Genomic DNA, 22251 nt, shown 5'->3' with positions numbered 1-22251 from the left:
AAGCTCATGACGTATAGCTTTTCCCCCAGCTCAGGTCACAGAGGATTCCGTTCTGTGGTCATTTTTGAGGGTCTACTTCTGAGGCACTTAGCAACTGTACTGTGAAACATCCATCTACTTCTTTTGGGAAAGGAAAAAAAAAACCTTTAAGTGAGGACTTGAACTGCACTCACTGATAACTGTTTATTTTGCACACTCTGTCTGGGTTGTTTCAGAGCCTGTTTCTTTAAAATCTAAGCTCAAAACAATCTGCATAGCATTTAAGTGCTCAAGGCACAGCACTATATGATCATCACTATATGAGCTCCTGTCATAATTTACATGCATCTCCAAACCTGTATGACTTTATTACTTCTGTAAAACACGAAATAAAATATTTTGAATGTTTCACTGGTTTTGTCCTTAAACCCGAATACGTTTAAAAAAAATTGAAAGTTAAGAAATTGAAAGTTAAAGGCACAATATATTACATTAAAATATAGCATGACATGCTCAACTATATCAAATATGATAAATCAGCGCTGTGTTACCCCACATACGCATGACCTGAAGAAGTGGAAGCTGTCGTGTGCGGCATAAAAGCTCCACTGCTCTTGAGCCGTGCCGTTCTCGTCTCTTATTAGCAATCGCTCCAGTGGCCTCGTCCGCTCCAAAGCTTAACATTAATCAATCTTTAAAACATTGACTCATCCATGATATATCAAATATGTTTTAAATTAACATATATTTCTGCTCCAGTCCCGTCAGATTCTTTTCCATCGTCTGTAGAAGTGAAGAAAACAGCTCCCATTGATCAAGCTACGCCTTTGTTGTGAATAAGCGACATATAGCTGAAAAAATTTATTATTGTGCCTTTAAGCCAGCAGGACTACCATATTTCTATTTTGTTCTAATACATTTTAATTGCTCTTAACTTGAATTAGTTAAGTAAGCTAATTCAAAGATTTAACTTAAAATTATTATGTAATCTCAACTTAAATATTTGTATTAGTAGAAACTTGGCTAACATAAACTAATTCAGTAAATGCTTGCTAATTGCTATACTTGTTAATTGGTGTAACAATGCGTTGATAGCATTAGCATAACCTGAACTCATGCTCCTCTCATCACCATGATAGTAACCAGCCAAAAACCCAACATAAACTCTAAATTAGCATAGCAAAATATTAGGTAACACTTTAGACATTCTACTAACTATAAGTAACTTTGCAACTACATGTCAACTAACTAGTATCAGTAGACTGTCTGATTAATATTTACTAAAACTTTATTTTGTTGGTTCCCCAACAGACTGACTGACTCTAAGTATATTGGCAACTACAATTCAACTTATTCTACTAACCCGAAGCCTAACACCTAACCATAACCTACCAGTCTACTGACAGTCTACTAATACTCTAATGAGAGTTAGCTGGCATGTTGCAATGTTACTTATAGTTAGTAGAATGTTTAAAGTGGACTATCAAAATAAAGTGTAACCAAATATTAAAAACTACTAAACATTATGTAATTTTCACATTGAGTGTCAGTAAATTATGAAATTTGAGTGAATTTGCCTCTAAAATTTTAAAATCTGTTATGCTTATCATATGAAATACTTCACATTTTCTGTAGCCGAAGCTCTTGCAGTTCATATATTGACTAATTGGCCTCTTTGGATTTCTGTTAGTTGCCTCCGGTTACTTTGAAACTTACACATCAAAGTGCTAATTGTCAGCCCTCATGCATCGCATGATATATACCAATATGAAATCAACCTTCCTTTGAAGCTGTGCTTTACATCAAGTTACTTCAAAGTTTATCCCGTGATGTTTCTATAAATAGAAATAATATGGAACACATTTCAAACAAAATAAACAACATATCTATGAAAAGATCAGATGGTAAAAATGACTAACAATAATGTGCATTTAAAGTCCCGGATCAGGCGGTTCTGGTGACCGAAAGGATGGGTCGGTGATAACGGGAGTTCATTTTATTTTTGAGCCGGGATAAAATCACCCTGTGAAAGCTAACAGTATGTATCATTATGAGTCACATTTTTCTTGATCTTTTTACATACATGACCTTGATGTACTATGAAAATACATGCTAATATTCAAAACTTCTGCTCATTTTACATGTGAAGAGTGTGTTTTTTAAATGTGCAGCAGCTATACATTTTCTGTTTATTTCTGTTGAGTCAGAAAGGGGTTGGAAAATCAGTATGAAAAACAAAATTACATAAGACAGGGGGTGGAAAAATTACATCAAAAAATATTGTTAGGGGAATGCTTAAGGAAGAAAATAATAAATTATATGACCCCTTTTAAAAGGTGGAAAACTAAAAGGCATTTAATTTCCGACTGTCTCATTTCACACCCTGAAATTTGGAGCTCACACAGAAGGAAAACCCATTTAAATGAAAGTGCAATCCAAGTTTTGCATGAGGGAAGCGATAATGAAACGAATTTCGGTTTGGCTCCAAAACAACGTATGCATCCCCTGTCTTTCTGACCGCAGATTCAGCATCATATGCCTGAGACAGTGGCCCCATTCAGAGAAGATCTCTCCATTAAATGTTTATGTTGTGGAACAAAGAGGAAAATCTCATTAATGGTTAATCCATAATTTCCCAATGGAGGTCGGTCATACTACTCTAATGGGAGGCCTTAATGAGAACTCACTGCTGTCGAGTTGAAAGAGGTGACAGATGAAGGATGCTTAAGTTCATTTAAGGATTGTGAGTGCGGGCTGGTAGTGCATGTCTCAGCACATTGGAGCCGTTTCGTGTTTTTGGAGGCAACAAACAATGGGACTTCAAGCTAGATTGTAGAAATGCATGATTCTGGATGAATTGAGATTTTTCAAATAGATTCTCGATTTTACAGAAACAGAAAAGTAAATAAAATAATGAGGTTCTGATGAATTATCAATTGCTGCAGTCTATTTAAAATTGTTTAATTTATTAAAAGTATATTTTTTAAACTATTGGTTTGAATGAATGATTCAACGGCTCACTCATAAGTTATTCACTTGTTTCATTACTGGAAGAATCATAATTTTATTTACTAATCACTAGTCTGGTTTCCATTACAGATTTGCGCAAAAAAAATGCGGTATTTTCTCAATGTTGTTTAAAAATGATTGCCAAATGACGCCGTTTCCATTAATCAATGCAGCTAAAATGATTTTTTGTCCTTTCGTGATAAGTCAATACAAATATAATGGCAATGGATGTTGGTAGGTTTACGTACATCTCAGCCATCACATTAGCCATTATTTTAATCGAAAGGAGACGTAGGGATGTTATACAAGCATTAATGGCAAGATAAAACCCTTATACTTGGGAGCCCTCACATATGAGATGTTTCTGGGGGTTTCTCACTCATTTCAGCTTCAAGGTCTTGATAAATTGTGGCATTTCTTTGTTGTTTAGAATCCAGTATTCCCGTAATTTTTGTCGTTGTCTTTTATTGGTTTAATAAAGAACTCCGTCTCATCTTCTGTCCAGACATATTTAGAAAATCTTTAAAGAATGCTTGTGACTTTAATGTACTCCAGGTGACTTGTAAATCCGATTTCCATTGCAGTTTTGCTAAATATTCCTTTTTCGAAATGCCTACATGCGAGAGTAAAAAAATGTCTGCATTTTCAATTTGCGAAATTTGAAGGGGGAATGGAAACACAGCTACAGATTCAATGACAAATACTTTTTTTAACGGTCACTTGTCGCTACCTATTGTCATAGCAAGATAATAGATGCAAGCATTATTTGAAGCGGCAAGTTACTTTCAAAATTTCGTTCATTACTATAGACATCAGTGTTTATATCCAAACTTTAAACGTCTATCCCAGTATTTCTGTGATCATTTGAATTATTGTAAGACAGAAATAATGATACCGTGTTGTCAAAAAGATGAAGTTGATTCATACATGACGACTGCTCTCTCAGCGCCAACACAGATTTGAATGTTCCAGGGTGATTTTGACAAAGGTTTATTAGACACAGCTGAATCAATGTCATTTATGAATAAGATTCTCTGGTTGTTTGAATCGTGATCTTTTAATGATTAATCTTGCAGCTCTACTGGATTGACTTATACACTGGTCACATGTGTATATTGTAGTTTGGATGCCGGTCCCCAACCAAACCAGTAGTAAACGGCATGCGACTTGAAAATTCCTGAAGGTCTTTTTTGTAACAGAGAAGCCCATTATCATCAGAAAGGAACATTTTATTTAATTTAGGGCACATCTTATTCATCCATTTCTGAGATCATTAATCTATCAGTGGATTTTTGACAGACGCTTTAGATAAAAATCCATCAGGCAGCCTTCTTCGGCATAAAGACCCATTGATGTCATGATGAATATTCTCTGATAAATCAAGCCTTTGTCTTGAGAAGCATGCCAGTGATACACTGAGTGGTGAGACAATGCCTATAAAATAAATAATAAAAGACTGAATCCCACTTACCAGCCAGTATTGAACTCCACGTGGGCGTCAAAGAAGCCCACAACAGGAGCAGTGGCTGCGTTCCAGCCGTGAATCCTGGCCCGTATGAGTCCCTCTCGCTTACTGTTCCTCACGATCTTCACCAGGCCAGGATATCGCTTATTCACGTAATGATCCAGATTGAACTTCAGCTCCACTACGAGAGAAAAACAGATAATGTGAAACAAGGAAAACTTCCTACATGAATAATAGGGGATCTTGACATTTGTCTTTTTATTATATGAAGGTTGCATTGTTTTGTAAAGTCCCTGCCACATTGCATTTCTTTTATGTTTGTTATTTTCATGCATAATTTGTAATGGTTATTGATTCAGGCTAGCCTGCTGTCGTCATACTCAGTTCTACTCAGAATATGAGTCTGATACTGCTCTATTGGGCTGAAGGCCTAATAATGGGGCATTTTTCAGCCAAACCAGGAAAGACCTCAATTGGATAGACCTACATCCAATCAGAGCAACGGAGCAACGCATAACATTAGTTGTGAAATGTTAACAGAATTCAACTGCACTGTGTTACCAAGTCTGCCGTTTTCCCGCGGGTTGATTTCCATGTTCCATTTATGGGTTGAAGTGAAGCAACCTCAATTATGTGATATATAGACCCAGGAATGCGAGTTTTAGCAGGCAACCTTGCCAAAATAAAACATTTTACCCCCAAAAGGCCTTTTTTTCCAGAGAACCCCACCGAGAAGCTATTGTTTTGGGCTAGTAGTTGGTGGGTTTTGTGGTAAAAACTTGGCAAACCTGTCTGCACGAAGGCTGGAATAAGTGATCTTTGCCGGTGTTGTTAAAAAAAAGACTAAGTATACACACAGAGTATTTACCAACACAATCATTATTTATGAGAGAAATAGTGAAGGTGAATGCATATATGAATAAGTTCTCCGTTTAGGATTAGAACAAATTAAACCAAGCTTCTTTGATGACGTGGATGACTACGTTACAGTTGATCATCTGTCCGTCATCGTCTAAAGCCCGCCCAGACAATTTCATTGGTCCGAACAGTTTCTGTTCTGGCATAATTACTCCTCTATGGATCGAGTCCAGACCGAACTGCCCAATCTCACATTTTGTGGGCGGGGCTGAGTTCGACTGGCATTCAGGCTAGATTCAGGCCATCAAATTTACAAAATTATCATAAAAATCAAAGTAATGTGATAATATTTTTTTTTCTTCAAATGTTAGTGTTCTTTAGCCTAGAAATCTAGACGCACCCTAGCAGCAGCAAATCTAATCTGCCGTGAGTGTTGTCTAGCAACTCTCAATACCTTCTGAGCTGTAAAAACTAGGGGTGACCCCTAATAATCGAAGATTCGATGCATCGATATGCGTAGCCTGATTATACCACCGATCTCACGGTCGAATCTTCGCGGGTGTTATGAAAGGAGGATCATACCATTTTGGCAATATGGGGGTGCTCAATATTTTAAAGACGTGTCGCGCCGCTGAGCTGAGCTGAGCCGGTGTGCGACCCCTTTAAGGGCGGCGAGTTTTGCACCGCGCCTTTAAAATTAGAACACGTTCAATGAGTGTACACACTGGCGGCAGCATTCAGTGCCTGTCCGCGGTCACTCAGGAAGTTGTTTAAAATCCTGCCGCACCACAGAGCGCTTTCGTGCAGCTCATCTGTCAGTCAATTCAAAATTGAGCTTGCGTGTATATAATGTGGGCGTCAGGTGGCGGTGTGAGATCCTGAGGCGCGGGGCTGAGCTTCGTGTACGTCTTCATCCCCTTTAGGCACAATCGGCTTAAGAACACGTAAACGCACTCAAAGTTTTCTTTTCCTCTCTAGGCAGGTATTTTTTTAGGTTTATTTATCAAAATGTTCTTTTATATATTTGTGTGATGTTCTGTAGCCTATTTCGAATGCAGCTTCAACATGTTATGAGAAAACGGTTTATTAATGTTTATCCACCACATTACATTTTAGGCTATTTAATCCTAAATAAGAAAGCCATTGTCTGTTCGTCTGTCAGTTGGCAGGCAGTTTTGATCGCTTTATTAAAAGTTGTTGCTGTGTGCAGTGTTTGAAGGAAAATCAAAATTAGTTTTACCTTTTGGCTGACAAGTGTGGTGCCCCTCCCAACCCATTCACACACACACACACACAGATGATTCGACTATCGGTCACCCATAGAGAGATTCGACAATTCTGATTCGAATGTCTAAATCCTTAGTCGAGGACAGCCCTAGTAAAAACCAAACTCTGGTCAGGCTAATATAGAGTATAGAGTCGTGTATAGAGTCAGTGGGCGGGGCTTTACATGATGACGGCAGAGTTGCACTTGCATGCTTCTAGTAAACACAGAAGCTTGCGAACGGCGGTCTTTCGAATCAGCTCTGACCGTGACTCTGGAAGACTTGGAGTTAAGCTTTTCACTGAGAAAAGAACAAAGAACGGCACTGAAATCATTCTTAAGAAGGGAAGATGTGTTCTGAGTTTTGCCGACCGGATCCGGCGAAAGTTTAATCTTTCAACTAGCTCCGCTTCACCTTCGTTGCTCTGGTTGGTTGTAGCTCTATCCAATTGCGTGCAGAGGGAGTTTGAAAGACAACCGTTTATCCCGCCCCTCTGATTGAGCCCTTTCAATGGTTTCCAGACCAAACATCTTGATGTGGGTCTGGCTTGTCAGGCTAAGTGTTCTTGGTACATATACATACATATAACGCCATAGATACATATAATATATTAACTGTTGTAAATACATTAAATATATCTTAACAAGAGTGTTTTTTTTCCTCAAAATATAAGATGTGATGGAAATGTCCCTTAAAAAGACATACAAAAAATGTAATTCTTCTGTTATACGTTACACAGTTACATGTCCACATGAATAAAATCTGAAGAAACACCCATAGACCCTTTCGCTCATGAACCTGAAAAAAAATAAACGTTGAAAAAACATTCAAGTTGAAGGAAAAGGCTTGTGGAGAATCCTGTATGATAAACTTAACAGCATAAAAAAGAGAAGGTTTTAGTGCCACTATAAATGACATGGAAAATAAATCTGCTTGAATCTCCCCACTCCTTTAGTCTCTCAGAGTTAGCTATCTGTCCTCATTCAATAAGAACTCTGGGAGGTAAACAAATGGAGTGCAAGGAGAACACGCACACACTCCGAGAGACGCATGCACACATATACACACTTGCGGAAGATAGATGAGTGTTTGGGCTCTTTCCTGCAGGTTGCTGAGTGCTCTAGTTTCTATGGGGCGAGGAATAAGAAGAAACAGGGCACTCTTTAAGGCACTGATGCACACAACTAACTCCCCTCTCATTCATCAACTGAGAAGAACAACTAACATTTCAATCTTTCAGTGCAATGGGAGACTTTAGGACTGGGCTTAATCACCTAAGGTTATGATTTGAAATCACATTATAGGACACATAGGGCCATGGGAAAAGTATGACTATTTACTTTAAAATTATACTATTTTAAAGGATTTTGTTTTGTCTCCTATAATAGGTTTGATTGCAGGTCAAAAAATGCTTTCTTACAATATACACTGCAGAATCACCTCTTTTCTCACAGTGTCTGAAATGATTCGATCAAGGATTCAGTCTCTCTAAAGCCCTCCTTTCCGAGAGCCTACTCTGATTGTTCAGATGGCCCAATCTGTTGTGATTGATCTACCGCTCACGCTGCGATTTGGAAACTAAAACTCATTACGGATCTGAATTTCAGCTCTGGAGCTTCATCAGCACTTGTATACACAGTGATACGAACAGTAATGATGGCATCGGTTTTAACGTATCAGTTTGAATCCTTATCCATGCAAAGTGGATTTTCTTTCACAGCGCAGAAAAATCGACATATCCAACAGTTCCAGGCCTCAGCTACAACGATAGTGTTTGATAGCGGGTCAAAGGAGATATTTTTTGTAGGCAGCCAATGAAGATCATAGGTTGGCATTAAACAAATTTGTTTCAGGCAATTCAGAACCAGTCATTTATTTTATGGAGACAATACAGTGGCGCAACAAAATAATTAGTCAACCACTAATTGTGCAAGTTCTCCCACTTAAAAAGATGAGAAAGGCCTGTAATTTTCATCATAGGTAAACCTTAAAAAAAACTGTCGGATTTTTAAAGAATTTATTTGCAAATTATGGTGGATAACTTTGTTATATGGGGTCTTAAACTCAAATTACCGGGGGGCCTCTGGAGGTAGACTCTGGGTCAGGCTGGACTGCATGCCTGCATTTTAGTAAATCGTCTCAAATCAAGATCTAATCTGCTCCATTACAATGTTCATCAATGATTGTATATTAAGAGCATGGACACGTTGCATTTTGTGTGCATTTGTGTGTGTGCAATTTAGTTTTGTGATTTCACTGGAAAGAATAGTCTCTCTCCGCAACGGAATTAGGCCTACTTGATAGATTGACGTGCTCGTCTGTGTGTGTGAAGACTGCGCGAGCATGTGTGCGCTGCGCCGACCAAAAGAGACTGTAAATCCCGCCTACTTTGTTTTGATTGGCCATTTGAGCACCATTAAACCACATTCATGACTGTCTGATCAGCCTCTGTTCATGTCAATCATGCGGTGTCAACCAATTATACTGCATGAGGGAGGGCCGAGCTAACTCTCTCTCACACACACACACACACACACGAAGTAAGGCATAAAGCGCGGCACATGCAACGACTCCCCAAAAATGGTTTTCAGAGCAACGCGCGGGCCACACTAACACTATACTTTGATGTCAAGTAGGGGGCCACAAAATATCATCCTGCGGGCCGCAAGTGGCTCGGGAGTTTGAGACCCATGTTATCCCTTTGTTGGCAAATGACAGAGGTCAAACGTTTTCTGTAAGTCTCCACAAGGATTTTACACACTGTTCCTGGTAGTTTGGCCCATTCTTCTATGCAGATCTCCTTTAGAGAACTGGTGTTTTGGGGCAACACAGATTTTCCACTACCTTCAAAGAGTTTCAATGGGGTTGAGATCTGGAGACTGGCTAGGCCACTCCAAGACCTTGAAATGCATCTTACGAAGCCACTCCTTCATTGTCCGGGATGTGTGTTTGGGATCATTGTTATGCTGAAAGACCCATCCACATTTAATCTTCAATGCCCTTGCTGATGAAAATAGGTTTTTACTCAAAGTCTCACGATACAAGGCCCCATTCATTCTTTCCATTACACGGATCAGTTGTCCTGGTCAATTTGCAGAAAAACAGCCCCAAAGCATGATGTTTTCACCCCCATGCTTCACAGTAGGTATGGTGAAACTCAGCATTCTTTCTCCTGCAGTTGAGCTTTTACCAAAATGTTATATTTTGCTTTCATCTGACATTCTCTTAATCCTCTTCTGGATCATTTAAATGCTCTCTATCAAACTTCAGATGGGCCCAGACATGTACTGGCTTAAGCAGGGTAGGTGACCAAATACTTATTTTCCACCATAATTTGCCAGCAAATTCTTTAAAAATCAGACAAATGTGATTTTAAATGTGATATAATGAAAATGACAGGCCTCCCTCATCTTTTTAGGTGGAAGAACTTGCACAGTTGGTGGCTGACTAAATACTTTTTTGCCCCACTGTAACTTTCTGAAGGATCATGCGACACTGAAGAGTAATGATGCGGAAAATTCACCTTTGCATCCCAGATATGTAATTAAATGTTGAAATAGAAAAGTTTTTTTTTTTTTTTTAATCAAATAAATGCAGCATTTATAAATGCAATTGTTTGTAAACTAGTCTCAGGTGTTGGATTTGCAGACTCAATGTTGTACCTTCTATATTGGATCTGATAGGAATTGTGCAACAAACTTATGTGAGTAAAACGTCTTTTTTTAATGTAGGCTAATAGTAGTCCCGGGGCTGTGTGTTTTTCAGACGGGCTACCAAAATGTATGCCCGTCAGCAGAAATAATATTTTCTTCTGGGCGCGCACACACATGTGTGTGTGTGTGTGTGTGTGTGTGTGTGTGTGTGTGTGTGTGTGTGTGTGTGTGTGTGTGTTCACGCTTATATCCACAGATTGTGTGGGCCATGTAATACAGAAATAATATTCCAATCAATCGCGGGTGGATGAGAAATAAATCATTGTGATTGTTTGATAAAGACGTTCACAAGCCCTGCGAGAGAATCATCCCTGTTGCCGCTTTCAAAACAATCCCTCCCTCATGTGAACTGAACTGACAGGGGAGTTGAAGCTCATTAAATATGCAACTCTTATCCAATCCTAGCCGTGGGCATTTACTCCCAAGTCTCCAGTGCGGCACGCCCATCAAACCCAGCGTTCAGGAGAGAGCCTCAAAACCAGTGTAGAAAATAGCCTTTTACTTATTACTTATGATGTTTCTGAATGTAAAAAAAGTGTCATTAGTTGACCCCAGAAAACAGTATAACATTTTTAAAAGCCAGTTCATGACACCTTTATATTTTAATTAAATAAATGCAGCCTTGGTGCACATAAGAGACTTCTTCTAAAAACATTTTAAAAAATCTGATCAAAAACTTTTGACAGTGTAAATACAATTTAGTACTACAATAATATGACCATGATGCATACCGATATTTGATGCATGATGCATAACTTTGATATTTAACTAATATAGTATTCAACATTATTATACAGCCCCTACTCAACACTGCTGTTTTTAAGTCACTTGTTTGCATGGTACAAAATTGCGTTAAAACACAATTAAGCCTTTAGAAACACTATAACAAAACTAAATTATCTTGTTCTGTTACACATACATAACTTTAGCTCATGCATGTGCTAAAGTTAAGTAGCAAATATGAGCAAGTCAAATGAGCTCTCACAAAAGCTAGAGAACAAGTTGTTTTATTTGTATCTTTACATTAGAAAGCCTATGGCGACAAGAAGATTTCCAAAATACTAACAGTTTAGAGAAACAGCTGGCAAACTTTTTCATAAGTTTAAAATTTGCTGTGCCAGAAAACCTTTGAGGGTGTTGAAGAAAAAGCACAATATCACTAAGGGGAATAAAATGTTTGATCAGAGCAACTGAGAAAAACCCTCAATTTACTGGCAAAGACTCACAAGATGACATGATGAAAGGAGGGGAAAAAACATTTCAATGCAGAGTAATAAGACCACTAGACAAGCATGGCCTTCATGTTTGGGATGTCTTGCCAAATGCAACTCTTGACCAAGAAGAACATAAAAGGCAGACTTGAATATGCAAAAATTCAATTGGACAGACCTGTGGAGTTCTGGAAGAATGTTTTATGGAGTGATGTGATCAAACTGGAACATTTTGGACCCATGGATCAGTGGTATGTCTGGTGCTAAAAAGGCAGAACTTATGATCAGAAGAACATCATCTCCATGGTCAAACATGGAGGCTGCCCAGACTTTTTATGTTTTTTTTTTTTTGCTGTTGTAGGAAGAGGAAATTTTGACTGTATGAAGGACATCATGATTTCTATGAAGTATTAAGCCATTTTTTGCAAAGATGGTGATGCCTTCAGTGAAGAGACTGAAGCTTGATGATCAATGGAGTTTCCTGAAGGACAGCCATCCCAAAGTATTCATCCGAATGTATTATTTATTACTTTATCCCACACCCATAAGACCTCCATTCATCTTCGGAACACAGTTTAAGATATTTTATATTTAGTCCGAGAGCGTAATTGTATGCACACTATGCTGTCCATGTCCAGAAAGGAAATAAAAACATCATCAAAGTAGTCCATATGTGACATCAGTTAGTTAGTTAGAATCTCTTGAAGCGTCAAAAATACATTTTGGTCCAAAATTAACAAGAACCAAAGATTGTCAGTGATATGGAAGCTTGTTCAAGCGAGGAATGGGCCAAGAATGCAGTAGAGAGGCGACAGAAGCTTCTAAACATGTAGAGGCAATGTATATTGGAGGTTATAAATAATTTAAAAATCTGCACAAAACTTGACTGGTGCTGAATAATTTTGCACACAAATGTTTAGCCAATTAGATTTTTTTTTTTTTCATCAGCTTTCTCAGGATCGCTTAAATGTTTATTAATAAACTTTCTAATAGCGTACTGATGCCTTTGTTGAATTGTTTTCATAAAATGTTGTTCTTGGCAGCAAAATGTCTTCCAGGTCAAGGGGGTTAAATAATTTGGATAGTAAAAAGAATTTCACATTGCAGAATGCTGTGAATTAATTAATATATTCTTACATGTAGGCTAATTTCTTAATTCATTTTGATTTGATTTGAACATGTGGGATTCTTATTTCCATGAGATTCACTCAAGTGCTTTGGAGAAAAATCTTAAAGGGTCATGAAACCCCCCTGCTGCAGCAGTGTTTTTTCACACCTTCGATTTGAAAAGGCTTGTTAAAAGGGGAGTGGTCGACTGTAAAAAGGTGGGATGGGTATTGTGTGGAAAGAGGGAATGGTTTGCATAAATAGGGGAGTGTCATTAGGCACATTAAGATTAGCGATACCAACATCAGCAGTTACAGCGGTTCTGAGACATGTTCTTGGTTCACGTTGGCATTGTTTACCACAGTGATATTAAATGAGGGGTGAGTACAGCGAATGAGAGAGCTCTGAGACATTAAGTGGCGTGCAGCAGAGATCGCAAGTTTTTCAGCTCTTCAAATCAGCATTCAGTGAGAAATTTAAATAAATGTTATTCTGTATGAAGAAATATTTTGCAAACGTTATAATTAAACTATATTTGTCCAAATATGCACACTGTTTGGCAAGATGAACAACGCGCCGACGTGGTAGGACTTAAGCCCTATTCGGACTGGATTAGTTTAACATGGGGACGTGGGGGTAAAGTAATTATTACCAGAGGTTCTCTGTGATTTTAGTCCCGTCCGAATGTGCCATCTCGGTAATCATTACGGACAATGTCAGTAAAGATTACCGAGACTTTTACCTTCTGTAAAAAGGTCCGGAAAAATGACCTTGGGTAATACTAATCCCGTTCGAATAGACCCACTGTTTAAACGTTTTTTTTAAAAAGTGCATTTTGCGAGCATGGAGGCGCTTGAAGCATTCGTTATAGGTGTTAGAACAACTCTGTGTCAAACGTCCAGTATTTGCCGCATATAATTTAAAGCAAAAAGAAGATCAAAAGCAGAGGCACAACACTTATTTTAGCTCTAGAAAAGTGTCTATTACCAACACAATTCAATCAGAATCGTTAGACTGGACCTAACTGTTTATTAAAACACACATATATAACCTGAGACGGAGTTCAGACTGGCACTCATGTTGTGTTTGCTCACAAGATAACAGCAGCGTCATACGCACATGACGAGACGGAGGATACCGTTGTGCGTAAAGCGAGTTACTTCTCCCACTTCTGCTAGTTTTACTGAGATGTCTTATCCCGTGCGAATTGGCCATTAATATTACAGACGTCCTGAGGTAAAATGACTTTACCCCCACGTCCCCATGTTAAACTAATCCCGTCCGAATAGGGCTTAAGAGAACATGAACCACTCACGAACATGCTTGCAATGCGATAGAGGTGTAATGCCTTTAGGTGCTCTCGGAATTATCGTAAATACAAGTTTCCTGAGGTAAAAATGGCACATGAACGCCCTCACATTTTGAAACTTGAATGCAATGATTTCGTAATCACGACTTCAGAAGTCGGAATGATACAATTTCCGATGGCACGTGAAGGCAGCATAATTCTAGATCGGTAAAAGCAAAGGGGTTTGAGGTTGCATTGTCTTGACCGCGCATCTGAAGCACAGAGCAACGCTCGGTTGCCGTGACGATCCGCGCTGTCTATCACTCGGCAGCTAAATCTATATTTGTCCACATATGCAGCACGCTGTTTCACTAAGAGCCCGAACACATGCGGTTTAGTGCATGTCTATGACCACAAATAAAACGAAAAGGTGGCTTTTGATTCTTGTTATTTCATCAAAAATATTGTTCATTAGCCAATAGATCGGTTATTTTGCACTCCTGACAAGGTTCGGCGTGCGATTCCTCAGGTTAATTTTACTTTACCGAGCCTTTGGTAGCAAAGGCTTCCACAGACGGCGCCCAGTTACAGCTCGCTCGGCGCTCACGTTACTTCGTATCAGCACAACGCCTCACTTTCCTCCTTGACTTTTCGTACACTGCTTTCAAAACTTCCCTAACATACAATAATGATGGAAGACGAGCCTCACAGAAGTGACTGTCTCATGTATATTAACTAAATTATCTTGTATATATACTACAGCGCAGGGATTGAACTGAATGAGCTTTATGTCATGAGAACATATCGAGAATCGCTCGGAGCGGTCGACGTCAGCATGTCCCCACCAGCCCATACATGGACCGAAAAGCCCGCGCTGACGTCAGATTCCGTGACGTTGCTCCGACTAAACTTTTCAAACCGGAAGACAGAAATCGCTCTGAAAAATGCAAAAATAAATACGTTTCACTTATGAATTAGAATAATGAGTACCTTTAGTTTTTTCAATGATGTGCAACCTATACATATCTGTTTATATCTCAAAAAAAATGTTTTGGGGTTTCATGACCCTTTAATTAATAATTGTGAATATATAATACATAATTATTTTTTTAGTGTCAGCTATGCTCTGGTTATTATGACATGGACACATTAGAGCAGGCACAAACTGCAATTTTGTTGAATTGCTAGCACACACAGACACGGGGGGGGGGGGGGGGGTGTTGGGAAAAGTTATAGGAGGGAGTCTGGTGCATTCTGGATGATACTCAAATTAAGAATCATGAGGCAGAAATATTTGATAAACATTCCCCAATCAATATAGAACAAATATCCATCCATCATACTGTGAATAGAAAAGCAAAAACAAGTTCTGCAACACAGCAGAATCAAAATTGGGCATTATGAACATATTTGAAATGCATGCTGATCCAGATAAATGAGCTATGGAAAAGTGATTGCTTTGATTTATTTAATCAACATAGGAGTTATCATTTTTCATCTGCATACATCAAGAACTCTGGCTTGATATACAACCACACACAATAAATAGTGAAGGCTGCGTATGGCACTGGAATAGCAATTAATGCAATTAAAGAAAGCCATTTTCCTCATGGATGCACATGTTTACGTGTGTGTCATTGCACTTGTGTAAAAGTAAAGCTTAAAGGGATAATCCACCCAACATTTTTAATTCAAATACTTCTCCTTTTGTGTCCCACCAAATAAAAAAAGGGTTTGGAATGACGTGAGGGCAAGTAAATGATGATAAACAGTTCACCACTAATGTTATCTACAGAATTTGGCTAAATATACAATTACATTTCAAATGTATTAGGATTTTAATTGTGTAGTTTGCTTATGGTGATAAATCCAGATGTCATTTACTAGCTTTATTCTCAAATAAAAGAATGTCCTTGAAAAAGTATTAAACAAACTCTTCATCTAAAGAGTCTACATTTGGATTGAAACCCATTATTATCTGTTTACAAGCAATGTCTAAATGAATTGAATTTCAAGGGCGCAATACAACTCCATGTCTGATGAGATGAGAAAAAAATAGATGCCATGTCCCTTAATATTATTCACAAGGTGAGAATGAATGTTACCCTGCATAACAGGATTCAGCTGAGATTAATCCAAACAGACAGGGATGATGGAGGGACAGAAAAGGAGGACAAAAACCTTATTGGCTTCAGTGAATAGTGAAACACGAGCACAACACTCTATTAAATATCTTCATAATGGACAAGAGACTTAGAGAGACAGAGACACGCTCTCTAAGGTCAATTCATTATTCGAGTGTTGAGGGTGCCTGATCGGTTTTTGGGCGCGAGTGCTAAACCGGAGACGACAAGCTACAGCGCTGAGAAAAGGTCAAGTAGGCAACCTTTGCCTGTTAACAGTTTAATGTCAGCTGGAAGAAGCTGAAAAATCAGCAGGAAATTAGCATATGAAATTAGAAATTGTCAACGCCTACTTCAGAGAAGCTGACTGTGTGAGATAACAGCATATCGGGAAGATGGCGGTACTGCAAGTTATCTGTTCTCCACAATGCTGCACCTGTGTGGGTATCTCTTTTTGTTCCTGCCATTTTAAATGTGTTGTTTGAAATGTGCTAAAGGGACATTTAGAAGTACACTATAGTGCTATAAGTGCTATAGTGTACTTCTAAATGTCCCTTTAGCAGATTTCAATATATATATATCAGCATTTTAGAATGATTTCTGGAGGATTATGACACTGAAGGCTGGAATAATGACTGGAATAAGAATATATATTTATATATATATATATATATATATATATATATATATATATATATATATATATATATATATATATATATATATATATATATATATATATATATATATATATATATATAATACTTATTCCAGTCATTATTCCAGCCTTCAGTGTCATAATCCTCCAGAAATCATTCTAAAACGCTGATTTGGTGTTCAATTATCATCAAGAAATATCAATGCTCAACTAATAATAATGGTTCTTATTATTATCAAAGTATGTAATATCAAATATCATTAATATTTTTGTGGACAACATTATACATTTCTTTGATGAATAGAAAAATAACAGCATTTATTTTAAAGGTCTACATTGTAATATTTATGAGGATCTATTGACAGAAATGCAATATAATATACATAACTATGTTTTCAGTGGTGTATAAAGACCTTACATAATGAACCGTTATGTTTTTATTATAACAACCTATAACATTTTTACCCAAAAAATACAGCACATGAGTGTCTGGAAACCTTAAATTCCTTAAATTTGTGTCCTTAAATTCAGGACTCTGAGAACTATTGAAAATCAGAGTAAATGATTTAAACCATTTTATTTTAATCCTCAGACTGCCCAAATCTGCTAAAATTAATTCCAAACAATACTTCAGAGAGTGGCCTTGTGTCAAAGATTGTGGTCTCATGGCATTTGGTCGGGCCAGTAGGGTATCCCATTTATCATTTTTTGTTTCAGAAGGGTGCTCGTGAGTGCCAATCTTTGCATCCTCTTTGGTCTCAAACCAAAACCTGCACTCAGATGAACTACTACCAGCATTGATAAAGAGGATTCTAGAAGACAGTTATTAATTGTTGCTTTTTGGATGTATGCTATAAATAATGTGGCACAGAAAACATTTTGTTGTTAAAAAAATAGAAAAAATGAAAACACTATTTTGAGAACAGATGTTGCTGTCGCACTAATGAAAATGAAGACATGTTCAGTTAGTAGCATCGCTACTTTTATAATGGTCTAATTTGACCAGATGAAACGACTGCAAAAATCTACATTAGAAACAGTAAAAAAAAGAAAAGAGAGCAATCTGTTTTTTCTTTAAATGGTTATTTATAAACCTGGAGCTGTGTAAGAGTACACACCTAAAGGTTTACTCTCGAGGTGGTTTTCTCTTGCTGTTTGCTTTTCCTCTTTTTCTTAGTCTTTAAGCTCTGTCTCTAAACCAAGTAACAAAAATGTTTGTTTGCTCAGACAAAACCCAGACTGTAGCTCCATACAGAAACAGGTTAGTCATATTTTATCTTGGGATGTCGTGCTGTGTTTATTTACACTGCATTTTAAGTAAACTTTATTTATAAAAGCTTTTATGTCTGGAGCAACAGGAGGAACTGGTAAGCATTTAACAGCTGCATTTGTTTCAGACTAAACAAAGCAATAAACAAATAAAATCATTCAAGGAATCACAAAGGGATGCGTCCTTACCACTGTCACTGTTGTCATCCACCAGAATGATTTCTTTGAGCAGGTGGGCCGGGGTGTGGTTGACCACGCTGTGAACAGAACGCAAGATGACAGATAGAGCTTCGTTCACAAAGATGAAGACCACAGAGATCTGGGGAAGGTCCTCAGTGTAGGTCAACTGCTTACACCTGGAGAAAAAAAAAAGTATATATTTAATAATTTTATATGATTGAAAAATCACAATTGACCATACTGATAATGATATATCTTAATATATTTGTAAGGATTTAGAGGAAGAGTAGGATACTTTATTGTCATTGTACAAGGTACAACAAATAGAGTGGACATTTTTAGAAGCAAGAAACATTTGGTTCGGACTTCACATCCTACAGATGATCGATTGTAGTTGACAGTATTTTATTATTTATGGAACTATTAAAAGAAATATCCAAAATGCTTTAATGTGTCTCCAGTGACAGCTGGGGCACGTTCAAAGCTCAGACCGGTGCGCAACGTTTTGCTATGGTTTCAGGTTGAACGTCATGTTTCCTGGAAACAGCGTGCAATGGGTTTGAGAAGCGTTTTCACTTGTTTGGGTGTGTCAAATACAGTGGGGCAAAAACGTATTTAGTCAGCCACCAATTGTGCAAGTTCTCCCACTTAAAAAGATGAGAGAGGCCTGTCATTTTTATCATTGACTTCAGAGACAGAATGAGAAAAAAAAACGAATCAAGAAAATCACATTGTCTGCTTTTTAAAGAATTTACTTGCAAATTATGCTGGAAAATAAGTATTTGGTCACCTACAAAAAAGCAAATGTTCTAGCTCTCACAGAGCTGTAAATTCTTCTTTAAGAGACTCCTCTGACCTCCACGTGTTACCTGTATTAATGCCACCTGTTTAAACTCATTATCAGTATAAAAGACACCTGTCCACAACCTCAAACAGTCACCCTGCGTCCCATTTTGCATACTCCCCATACTAAATAGTATTCGAAAATAGAATTAGTATGTCCCAAATCGTAGTATGTTGAAAAGAGTATTCCAAAGATACCCGGATGGTTTACTATTTCGAAGTATGGATCGATGGGCACTCTAACGGCTGATATTGCCCACAACCCATTGCGAGTTGAACAAGGATTCGATTAGAACTACAAACACGGATAAAAAGTGTTTCAAAAACTACAAACATGACGGATGTGCGACGGTTAAGTAGAGAAGTTTAGATAAAGGGGTTTGAGTGAACAACTATCAATATTTAAGCGACAGAGTCCGTTAAAGATGGCGAAAAAGTATGTCCCGAAGCTTGCATACTTTTCTGCTACACACTCAAAAGTATATACTCTTTCTTCACAAAAAGAGTACATACTTTTAGGACATAGTATAAGTAGGCGAATTGGGACGCAGCATCAGACTCCAAACTCCACTATGGCCAAGACCAAAGTCAAAGGACACCAGAAACAAAATTGTAGACCTGCACCATGCTCGATTGTATCAAGCATAATTATATTAAACACGTATTTACATCGATTTCATCAGGTTCTGAAAATTCTTCAAAAAGAACACAAGGAATGGCCTTCTTAATGGCCTTCATAGTTGTAACTCCTGCATCCTCAGAACAGGGTGTTCAACGCAGCACAGTTTCTGTTTAAAAAAAGCTTTGCAACGTTTTGTCAGGGCTGAACGCAGCCCAGGGCCCGTGTTTATCAAGCTTCTCAAAGTGCTATTTTAGTCTTAAGTGCTGAGAATTCATGAAATTTACTCCTAATTTCAAACTTAAGTATAAAAGCAAGTTATCAAAATTCTTAAAGCTAAGAATCACTTTTACTCTGCCAGTTATTTAAGACAACTCGAGAGGTCTCTCAAGTGGTTAGGAGTTGCCAGTAGGGGCTTGTGATGGCACTGAGGAGACAGAGACGTGCAAATCTTTCAAGAGAGGGAGAATGTTTTTAAAAATGTTTGACAAGGACCAGTTAATGAAACGGTATCATTTGGACAGAGCAGGCATCATCTTTTTCAGCGCTGGGCTTGATATAAAAAAAATTGCTGTTCAACTAATTCAGCAAGTAGTAGCACTTCTTCCTCCTGTCAGTTGGTTTTTCTTTTGGAATCCATGGTGGCTGATTATATAAAAAATATTTTTTAGGCCATATATAGGCTAGGCAGGTCAGTTAACACCACACCAGATTAAAAATTGTAATTTTAAATTGTAAGACATGGTGAAAAATCTGTTTATCTTTCATTTCAAATGTGTATATAGCCTACTGTATTCTCTTGAAAATTCTTTCTTGCATAACTCCTCTTAGGAATTGCATAATTCAATGTGAATTTATCTGAGAATATTCTTAAAATCAAACGGTTAATGAATCAGTGAATCGATCAATGATTCGGGTCACGTGATTTCAGCAGTTCTGAAGCGCCAAACTGCTGAAATCACGTGACATTGGCGACCCGAATCTTTGATCGATTCACTGATTCATTAACCGGTTGATTCTTTTTGGAGGCACATGGAGGAGAAGACAATGTTGAATAAAAGCGTAGTTTTTGATATTTTTGGACCAAAATGTATTTTCAATGCTTCAAGAGACTCTAATCAACCAACTGATGTCACATATTGACTACTTTGATGATGTTTTTATTAGCTTTATAAAATATCTTAATCTGTGTTCCGATGATGAACGGAGGTCTTACGGGTGTGGAACGACATTAGGGTGAGTCATTAATGACATCAATTTCATTTGTGGTTGAACTAACCCTTTAACTTTCATTGAAAATAATTTGAGAAGTTAAAACACTTACATTGCTCACCATAGCTCCGTTTAAATTAATGCCTGCAGCTGCCAGCTGTGCTGTAAGTGTGATCTCCCATTCCCCATGCACGAGTTAAAAACATGTGATAATGGCTCCCTCTGCTGGCTGTAGTCTTTAGCGTCTGGGCAAACATTTAAAAGATGATGCACAATCATTTGAATATACTCCAGGGTTTCTACTGATACAAAGCCATATGCTAATCGCTGAAGTAACCCTTTAAATAAGGACATATATTCAGTGATTGGTTCATGCCTATGACATCATCCAAAATCCTGCTTGTGGCACAGCAGTGTCGTGAATCAACTCTAAAGACTGACACTTACGATTTAATCCTACACTTTACTTAAAGTATGATTGGGATGCTCAATAACTAACTTTTAAGCGCAGCTTTGAGCCAATATTTTTTTACTCTTAGCCGTGTTCTTGTGAGTAATTCTAGAATTCTTAGTGCCGTCAAAATAAAAGTCTGGAGCAATGTCAAAATACCAGCACAAACAGAAAAACTTTAAAAATTGCAAATATCAGATATATTCGTTGACCAGCTTTTTTGCATATTTAAACAAAACATCTCAGGAAACAACTTGGTAAAAACATTTAACTCTAATAAGTCACCAGAATGAAACAAGAATTTGTATGAACATGTGTTGAGTATTTAATTAGATAATGCCTCATTTGAATATTAAAACATAACATTTCAGAAAACCAGTAAAACAAAACAATTGTCAAAATGTCTGGTGATTAATAATTTTACTCTATTCACCTGTGGTGTCTTGTCTCGAGAAAATGTAAAATGTCACAGGGAGAGACTGCATTATTCTCCACACTGAGCAAGACTAAACCCCACTGAATTTCAGTCAATACGTCATCGTCATCACATCTCCAGTCGTGACCATAAGAAATTCATGATATGCAAGTTATATTAGAAATATAAAGCATTTTAGTACATTTAGGAGTTATTATACAAATACATAGGCACTAAAACACAATAATACAACCTTAAGTCTCAAAATTCATGATTAGTTGTTTTGCCACCAATAAATATGTGCATATTGACTGTGTTGCTAACACTTTCTGCATTCTAGCTGACAAATGCTGACAAGCCCCTAAAATCATTCCCACATTTACCCGTATCTTGTGGGGAAAAATGAGGCATGCCAACATAGCCTTTATTTCACACTGTAAATGCTGACAAGTTACTATGGCAACCATAAGTTCTTGATCAACATCTCACTGTGAAATCCCTCTCTCTATCCATCCTGAATCCTGGAAAAACAGCATGAGGCTCCAGCCCATGTGGACTTTACTCTCAGCTCTTTTAATATGGCTGA

General features: G+C 37.7%; 1 protein-coding gene across 2 annotated transcripts in view; it reads right to left on the bottom strand.

Moving 5' to 3' along the window:
• Positions 1 to 22251, bottom strand: part of galnt9 (polypeptide N-acetylgalactosaminyltransferase 9) — a 157978-nt gene that overhangs the window by 101204 nt on the left and 34523 nt on the right. The window contains exons 1-3 of one of the 2 annotated variants that reach the window (XM_067439386.1): positions 20912 to 21067; positions 18135 to 18301; positions 4460 to 4634 (exon numbers count right to left, since the gene is read on the bottom strand). In XM_067439386.1, the coding sequence (XP_067295487.1) occupies positions 4460 to 4634; positions 18135 to 18301; positions 20912 to 20913 (344 nt within the window). In that variant the 5' untranslated portion in view covers positions 20914 to 21067. Of the gene's footprint in view, positions 1 to 4459; positions 4635 to 18134; positions 18302 to 20911; positions 21068 to 22251 lie in introns of those variants that run through there. The other variant, XM_067439384.1, reaches the window with a different exon arrangement.

Source organism: Pseudorasbora parva, chromosome 3 (assembly GCF_024679245.1).
Source record: "Pseudorasbora parva isolate DD20220531a chromosome 3, ASM2467924v1, whole genome shotgun sequence".
In the NCBI taxonomy this organism is placed as follows: Eukaryota; Metazoa; Chordata; class Actinopteri; order Cypriniformes; family Gobionidae; genus Pseudorasbora; species Pseudorasbora parva.
This window is presented reverse-complemented; position numbering and strand designations above follow the sequence as displayed.